Below are 9,625 nucleotides of genomic sequence, written 5' to 3'. Positions count from 1 at the left end.
AACATAATATATATACTAACATCAAAACGAATAATTAATCCGGTTATGTGATTTGGTAGCTTTTCGCTAAACTTACTCTTTTCTTGACCAGGGCTATAATTGCTCCCTGTAAAGAAAGGCAAAAGAAAATTATGTCATTGATGAATATGCTCGAGTTGGTCCAACATGAACACGTACACGTACTCTGAACCCATGACTGGACTGCTTGATGTTATCGAGGTAAATCTGGTCTTTTTAAAGCTAAACGCATTTACGTGGTTAAATCAAAATGTTCGTGGCCACGTATAGAAAAAAAAACACATTCAGAAAATAAAACTTCCCCTCTCTACTTTAACTTCGATATATTTGTCCAGTTATGGCCAGGCGGAAGCGCCACCTAGTGGGTTGTGAGGGTGAGTGTTTTTTTCAGAGAGCCCCGGCAAACAGTGAAAATTACAAAGTTTACCGATAAAGTTCAAGACTGAAAAGACATTTCCCATGTTGTAAACACCTGAATGATACAATGGTGTGGGTACGTACAGAGCTCGTCTCGGTTGTTTTCATGCTAGTTTTATGTCGTTCATGCTGAAGAGAGCACAACGACGAGTCGCCACGCACAATCACGTGATGTTCGTGCCGAGAAGGACAATGACCGGTCTGAAGCTATGCTTGTTTACGTCGCTCCTTATGACATTTGTGAGTAACGACGTACAGAAAAACTCGGGCCAAAGTCAACATCAGTCAACTCTGGATGGTGATGTTGGTGTTGCAATGTGTCATGTATAATATCGAAGGCCTCAGACGAAATATTAAGAAATCATGTTTCATAGATCACAGAAGCAACTCTGACATTATATGCCTTGTTGAAACGTGGGCAAGTGATACGGATGTGTAAACTTTACTTTTAAGGATTTTGAACAGTACAGACAGCTACGACAGAAGACGCGTGGAGCTATCGGGAACTGAGGGGTATTTTGATGTTAGTCAGAGGGACGGTGTCCAGGCTTGTCATCCAGTTTAAATCCTGCTCGGAAATCATATTGTGGGTTACATATAAGCATTCGGATACCATCCTATTTCTGTGTACTGTTTACTTGTTTTCCGAGAAATCGAGTGAACATTCGAGAATTTCGATATTCTGGAAAGTGACATCGTGTTTATAAAATCAAAGAGAGCTGGCTGTGACATGGGGTTTTTATGCGTCCCGCGTTAGGTTTTATACCAGGAGCCGGCGATGATATTCTTTATATACGTGTTGAAACCTCCCATTACACAAAGCAATATCTATGAGACGATTTAATATGCTGTAAACATATACTCGTAAGCTTTTAGATGTTATATTATATACTCTGAAAATAATGTAGGGGGTATTCGATGATTGCAGAAGATATGAAAAAGGAAGAACTATGATATAGGTTCAACATGATCGGATCGTGACAATCAGCGGAACATGCTGGCGGTGTATTCTAATGCCCCCCTTTCACCACGACCACGAATACCCCGAATGACACCGAATCGGAAACTTTGGAAATTCGTGATGATTCGGCCAATGATGCAAACTTTCGTGGCTAATCGGGTTGAAAAATACGAAGAATGCCAGCAATGGGTTAAGAAATAGTTGCGTTACACCATCTCACTCACTCACTCACTCACTCACTCAGACCTCCATCACTTCAAGCTTACCACGTACGTCAACGTGACACGATGTGATATAACTGTTTACAGTTGCGATACACTCACTCACTCACTCACTCACTCACTCACTCACTCACTCACTCACTCACTCACTCACTCACTCACTCACTCACTCTCTCACTCACCCACTCACTCACTCACTCAGACCTCCATCACTTCAAGCTTACCACGCTTACAACGTGGCACGACGTGATATAACTGTTTACAGTTGCGCTACACCATCTCACTCACTCACTCACTCACTCACTTCAAGCTTACCAAGCACTTCAACGTGACACGACGTGATGTAACTGTTAACAGTTGCGTTACACCATCTCACTCACTCACTCGGACCTCCATCACTTCCAGATTACTACGCATCTCAACGTGACACGACGTGATATAAATGACCATCACACTCGCTCACTCACTCACTCACTCACTCACCGTACAGTTGTCCATTACAGTAACAAATGCTCAAGCAGATTAACGCCAGAAACCGTTTATACGACCTTTCCCTTTGTTTAAGTACACTGAGTGAGGGTGAATGTTGTTTAACGTCACAGTCACAGTGAAAACACACTTAACAGTAACCTCTATGAAAGGAAAACCACCGGTGGTTTGTTTATATGGAACTATGTTAATTCGGACGATTTCGTTGAGAACTTTATACCGTCCGGATTGACGATGCTTTAGTGTCGTAGTATATGATTACTTGTGTTGTTTGTGACGGTGTCATCATGAGAAAGGGAACAGCTCCATGCCTCAATATTAATCTCTTTTGTGTGCTAGGGTATTGCCCTAGCCTGGGCCGTGTTGCAACGGATGTCTAGTCACATGTCAGTGTTGTTTGAACATTAATAGTCATAAATGTTTAATAATATCACGCTATGAGGCCGCCTTTCCGGTCCCAGGATGTCTGTTGGAGTGGTGCATGGTGTTTAGAACAGTCACATAGGCAGGGGTAATGGCAACTAATGATAGCAATAACTAGAGCCCACCTAAAAAAACAATGGTTAACTGGGCTAACATCTAGTGTTCGTCTTTTACAGATGGGTTTTTTTCTGTTTGGAGGTGAGGTGAGGTGAAATGGGGTTTAACGTCGCGTCCAAGATTATTGCACTTATATAGCGACGTGCATGTACGTGTATGTGTTTGTGTGGCTGCTTGTACTAGTCCGGACTGATGCCGATTTATAGTGCTAGCTCACTGAAATACCATGCCGCAGTTTAACATGAATACCCCACTCAGACACAGTATACTGACTCCGAGCCGACCAGTCCTTGTTTTAGCCCCTTAATGCCGAGCGCCAGACAGGGTAACAACAAGTACAATCTTTTAACGTCTTTTTGTATGACGCGGCCGGGATCGAACCCCGGACCTTCCGCTCTCCGGGCGGACGCTCTACAACTAGACCACGGAGGCGGTCTTTTCTGTTTGGAGTTATCCGTTTCTTCAATCAGGAAGACAAGGTACACATTACCCTATTGTTAAAATGTAGGTCTTGATATACGACTAAACGACCGCTTGTGTGTTGCTTATCGCCGCGCTCAGCTATATTCCAGCTAAATCACTGCGACCTGTAGTCCGACCAGTGGTTGATACTGTAAGCAAAGATCCACGTCGTAAGAGCACTACGCTCAACCAAGCACCGAGCCTCATCACCGACCGTCTTACGACCAGCCTATGTTTCTGCGGATTCTAACCCGACATCTCAAAGAGGTTTATTTGGTTACAGTTGGTCTTTGCTCATGATATCAACCACTGATTTGCCTTGTTCACACTTGATTATCAACAGGTCACTGTGATAGAGCTGAACTATTCTGACGGCACGTTAATCTACATTCACTCACTCGCTCTTGCACAACGCTTGGAGATCCCAAGAATGCAAACATTACAAGTAATAGTTTGTGTGGTTCAAATATATGAGGATCACATGTTTTTACTTATCATACCCTGACGTGATGGATCGTGGATGCGTTCAACCGCTGACTGTCAGACAGACAAGGTTGGTTTGCGGAACGTGGGGAAAAAGCTTACTCCAGAAAAATATTTCGATAAAATCCCTTCACCCGAATATATGATGAACTATCCCTAATATACATGTGGGCGCCAACCCCTCCCTCGAATACCTTATGAACAGTCCCTAATATACATGAGAGTGCCAATCCACTCCCTCGAATACCTTATGAACAGTTCCATAATATTCACGAGGGTGCCCCATCCCTCCCTCCTTTGAATATCTCATGAACAGTCCCTAATTTACACGAGGGTGCCAACCCCTCTCCCAAATATCACATAAACAGCCCCTAATATACCTGCATGTTGGCGCCAACTCCTCCCCCAAATATCTCATGAACAGTCTCAAATATAAATGAGAGTACCAATCCCTCCCCCAAATATCTCATGAACAGTCTCAAATATAGATGAGAGTACCAATCCCTCCCCCAAATATCTCATGAACAGTCTCAAATATACATGAGAGTACCAATCCCTCCCCCAAATATCTCATGAACAGTCTCAAATATAGATGAGAGTACCAATCCCTCCCCCAAATATCTCATGAACAGTCTCAAATATACATGAGAGTACCAATCCCTCCCCCAAATATCTAATGAACAGTCTCTTATATACATGAGAGTACCAATCCCTCCCCCAAATATCTCATGAACAGTCTCAAATATAAATGAGAGTACCAATCCCTCCCCCAAATATCTCATGAACAGTCTCAAATATAGATGAGAGTACCAATCCCTCCCCCAAATATCTCATGAACAGTCTCAAATATACATGAGAGTACCAATCCCTCCCCCAAATATCTAATGAACAGTCTCTAATATACATGAGAGTACCAATCCCTCCCCCAAATATTTCATGAACAGTCTCTTATATACATGAGAGTACCAATCCCTCCCCCAAATATCTCATGAGCAGTCCCTAATATACATGAGGGGTCTAATCTCCCCCCCCCCCCCCCCCCCCCCCGAAATATGTCATGAACAGTCCTTATTACACATCCCTATGAGTGCCAGCGTACCGTTATAATTTGTTACACCTCGAACAGCGTGACGACACATGAGCCCATTCTCCGACATTTGAAATAAATGAGGTTATGTGGAGTCAGACTGTGATCATGGTAATTTAATCACCACTATCTTCTCAGTTACCGTCCCTCATCGTTGATATTTTTAACATGTGAGGTCATACTGACGTTTTGACTTGAAATATATATATAGATCCCAAGAGAACAATACAAAAATATTTATTACCGAAAATGTAACGTACAGAGAAGTATTGGTTTTTCATTGAAAGTTCCGTCATTGTGTTTTTGACGCATTATGTACATATTAAACCACAAGTACGGTGGCCCATCAGGGACATGGAGTCTGCTTTTCAATATTTTGATATTTCACTTACTTTTATCATAACTTTTTGCAAATTAGCACAATTTGTCATACAAACAGACTCCATGTCCCTTATGGGCCACCGTACACAAGAGAACGGTGTCATCACTGATTTTTAGTGATCCATTCATGTCATTTTCACCTCTATTTTTCCCTTTACATCCACCGGTATAAGTTTTTAGTGGATAATCAAGACAGGGTATTCTTGGCGTTGACGTTATATAAACTGAGGGGCAAAAGAAAGTTATACGAGGTTGTTTTTTATTAAATTGAAAATTGAAACAAAAAAAATAATTAATTAAATTTGAGTACGTCCATTTAACCATTACTCATTCCTGCAATAGTTTGTAAATAAATATTCTGTGGCTGGGTAATTGTGTGTAAAGAAATTGTTCTAACTGTTCCACTACGGTAAGAAATGAATTTGAAATCACATGACTCCTGCCATGTTTGAAATGTTGTAAATTTGTGCCGAAAAAGACAAATGTAGTGATTTCGAAGGATAAAATGTAAAAGATACCCATCAGCATTTGTGTACTATGCAAAATGTTTTTTCTATTTTTTTTAAGTTTTAGATCAAATTATATTTTACCATGGAGAAGTAGGTTTATTTTAGTTTGCTCCCCAGATTATTTACATTGCACTTTTGTAAACACATAAAATCAATATTGAGTGTTGTAATACACATGTAAGTAAACATCATAATTTAATAACATTTGAAAGACATCCTGATTCAAATTTAATCTCAGCTTTTCTGAGAATACGATAGTGTGGACCATCTATATGACACACTAAAGAATTTCTATACAAGTAGATTAAATCCTAAGATTATGATAATGTTCAAACATGTCTGTAGCATAAATAAAAACAACAATAACAAATGTCCTATAATAAGTCGTGAGGGACATTAATCTTATGATCGACACTGAATTATATTGCTGAATACCAGATAATACTAACTTGCATTACATGATTCATTCACAGGGCAATCAGCAGAATGACTAGGCAGGGAAATTGTTTCAAGAGCATCCTCCATAAAAACAACGTTGTAACGAAGCAGATGCTTTGGTTTGAGTGAGGTATTATATTTACATGATGTTGTGCTCCTCGAAGCTACTTGCATTATTTGGGGGTCATTGGTCTAAAATTGCACATCAATATGAAAAAGACAAACGTGAGTAGTACAAAATGCATAGCTATGTTGGCACAAATATACGTAATACATGTTGCTACAAAAGTAGCAAAAACAGTTTAAATTTAACAATGTATTGTAACAGACATTGGATTATTTTCATAAGCATATTAGGGTTAGCTAGGGGCGGTCGGGTAGCCTAGTGTTTAAAGCGTTCGCTCGTCACAAGACCCGGGTTCGATTCCCGACATGGGTACAATGTGTGAAGCCCATTTTAGTGTCCCCCGCCGTTATATTGCTGGAATATTTCTAAAAGCGGCGTAAAACCATACTCAGTCACTGACTATTAATCACTGGAAGATATATGAGAGTATTATTAAAGGCAATCAACATCGAATCAATACATTTGTGTAAAACTGCTAATAACAAAGCGACAAAGCCCTTTCCATAGCCAATAGAAATCTATGCATAAAGCAGAGTCGAGCACTGCCATAGAAAAATAGAAAAACGCATTTGCGTAAAACTACATTTTCATTAATATAGAAGAGTTAATACTAAATGTCAATTATAACGGTAGGGGTGCATATTTTGCAAAAGGAACATAAAATATAATGTCCTGGTAGGCAATTCCTAGTTTATTCCAAAAGTGAAGGGCTTTTGATTAATATACAATCGTGACTATGTACATGATACAATTGGCATCACAGTTACTTTGTAATACTGAATCACATAGATAAATATATGCATACCTCAAATATGCATACCGAAAAATGTATTAATTAGCGTAGCCATATTTCTACATGAACTCTGCAACATGGCACTTGGTGAGAAAACATGCCATGCATAGTTTAGATAATGGAACCTTGGATATGCTGTCACAAATTCCTACTGAAGTGTTATCAGGGCACGACGTATTATTTCTTATTACTGGCAATGATATATTATCAACAGCAGCTGTGTCTTTTTGTGGGTTCGTAAAGTAAACAGAGTATAACATTTCTCAAACGTAACTTCAAATGTCGGATATAAGATATAAGACATGGAAGCTTGAGAAACTACTGTATAGGCGAATTCAGTTATAACGTTGAGTGGATTATTTCGAAGAATTTAGTTCGGAGGTCTGAACGTATTCAAAACCCAACAATTTAAATATGAACAAATAACTACGAACTGAACATGCGTTACATATCCACAGAGAATAGAATTATATTCTGTACTATTTTCTTAAATTTGGATTGGCATTACAAATTGCAAATAAATAGTAGAAAACTACTTTCTATTAAACATTTCCGATTTGCTTTTTTGTTGTTTGACACCGCTATCTGCAGTGATCCAGTTATATGACGGCGGTCTGTAAGTAATTGAATCTGTACCAGATAATCCAGTGATTGACATCATGAGCATCGTTCTACACAAACGAGAAACGATGACATGTATCAACCAAGTCAGCGAACCTGATCACCCTATCCCGTCTGTCGCCTTACAGGACAAGCCTGGGTTGCTGAAGAACAATTCTAACCCGGATTTGCACGGGTCCGAATATTCTTGTACATATAAAACAATGGTTTTAACTTATGTAAATAATATAATGTGACAAAAAAACAGTTGGTCAGATGTATACAAAGATGTACATTATTAATTAAATCTTTATCCCAATTAAGATGAAAAATAAATGAGGACACTAATTATCTTCAGATATTCTGTGTAAAAAGTCAAAGTCAAAGTTTATACAAATTGTTTACATTTATGACATTTTCAAGTTTTTAAAGAACTATATGGCGCTATATCCCTTAAAATTTTATGTGAAATTCACAAGTCACTGTACACTAGAATTCAATTCACTACAGAAGGCTTATGAGGCACGATGACCCAGTAGTTTGAGGCGCAGCATTTTGGACACGCCGAAAACCTACAATTGTGGGTTAGAATCTTGGTTTTTTGATTTGCAAGCACCAGACCCGTATTCGTGGTTTTCACCAAAGTGGTAAACGTCTTAGACCTGCATCACCTCGGGTTTTCCTCCCACGTTAAGCTGACACGCCGTGATATAACTGGAATAGTGTTACTAGCAGCGTTAAACCCAACTCAATCTCAAAGCACTACGACACGAGATCACAATTCAGAAAACAGCGAGCGCGAAATTTTCAATTTGAAGTCTTCTTTCATTCGTTCCCGATCCCGAACTGCAGTGATGCGTATGCAGGGTCGCTTGATTTGTCTGGAGCCTCATCTTCCTCATCTTCCTCATCATCGCTGTCTGCGTAACAGCGTTTGTCGCTTCCTGGGAGAACATCGGGCTGGGAATTAAGCTGCGAATTGGTGTTTGTCTCCTGTTCTGGTCCACATGGTGCCTCACTGACTAAAGAGTACACAGGGTTTTCTTCGGCGATGCTTGCGGTACCACTTGAATTGTTGAACTGCAGATTGTCGTATTGCCTTTCTTTAAGTTGTCGAGACCTAGAATACAAAACACAAGGGATTGCTGCAAAACGTAATGTCCGCATGTAAATGAATTTGACCATAAATTCTTTAAAATCAAAATTTAAAAAAACAAAGTCTCTTGCAACAAAGTGTGTGTGCCTGTTTTTGGCAGACAGTTTCTTTTTTTCGACAGTTTGAAGCATAAGTGTTTACTGGGACAATTTACTTTTTCGACAAAATCCCAGGCGTTTTCTGGCGTTGACATTCAATATTTACTTATCCCTTAGAAGCAACTCACCTCATGATATATGCAATCAATACTATAATCACAATCAACAATGCCACTGTTACAGCAATCATCCCTGCCATTGCATCACCTGAAAACATCATATGCATTCTCCTTATTACAATATCTACTGGTTTATGTATTGAATTTTTTGAAAATTTGAAATGTTGTACTATTTGTGAACAGAATATACATGTAGAAGAATATCTGAATTTTACATTTACTTTACATGGGTGAGCATGTGAGCTGATGTAGTGCGCGATAGCCCAGGCCAAATCACAGTTGCCTGGAAATCAAGTCTGACCCAAACAGTTCATCGATTGATGAGGTTTGGACAAAATATAAGACAGTCATCGCGTGATGAGTCTTTATTCATAAGTTCTCAATGTATTCATAATCAGTGCTGGCATTTACCAATCTTTTCTGTGGCCTTTGAAGTAACTTTGCTAGCCACGGCTTTCATCACTTGACGGCAATTTCGTTGGAGGTCTGATGGAAGAAAATTCAATACATGGAAATAATAAGTTCTTACTTTGCAACATGTGTGGCAAATAAAATGCGTGATAAGAATCACTGAATTTTGTTTTTAGATATACTCAAAATTTATCATTTTCTGTGTTTCTAATTCTTCAAGCAGTATATGTACGTGCACAAAGTCACAATATTAAATGAGGCTCTATGCAAGGGTCTCTGTTAATATTTGTTAGAACGACATGTCTTGTATGCAAA

The 9,625-nt window shown here is 39.3% G+C and overlaps 1 protein-coding gene across 1 annotated transcript in view; it reads right to left on the bottom strand.

The window, feature by feature from the left end:
- Nucleotides 1-4,899: 4,899 nt before the first annotated feature.
- The window catches only part of LOC124136913 (low-density lipoprotein receptor-related protein 2-like), a 29,931-nt gene continuing 25,205 nt past the window's right edge, over nt 4,900-9,625 (bottom strand). Inside the window, exons 10-12 of the mRNA XM_046502971.2 lie at nt 9,311-9,385; nt 8,909-8,987; nt 4,900-8,646 (exon numbers count right to left, since the gene is read on the bottom strand). Of these exons, the coding sequence (XP_046358927.2) occupies nt 8,352-8,646; nt 8,909-8,987; nt 9,311-9,385 (449 nt within the window). The 3' untranslated portion in view covers nt 4,900-8,351. The remainder of the gene's footprint in view (nt 8,647-8,908; nt 8,988-9,310; nt 9,386-9,625) is intronic.

This window comes from Haliotis rufescens, unplaced genomic scaffold (genome assembly GCF_023055435.1).
Source record: "Haliotis rufescens isolate VD_foot unplaced genomic scaffold, xgHalRufe1.0.p SCAF_1, whole genome shotgun sequence".
NCBI lineage: Eukaryota > Metazoa > Mollusca > Gastropoda > Lepetellida > Haliotidae > Haliotis > Haliotis rufescens.
The sequence above is the reverse complement of the archived record's forward strand: the minus strand, read 5'-3'. Positions and strand labels throughout refer to the sequence as shown.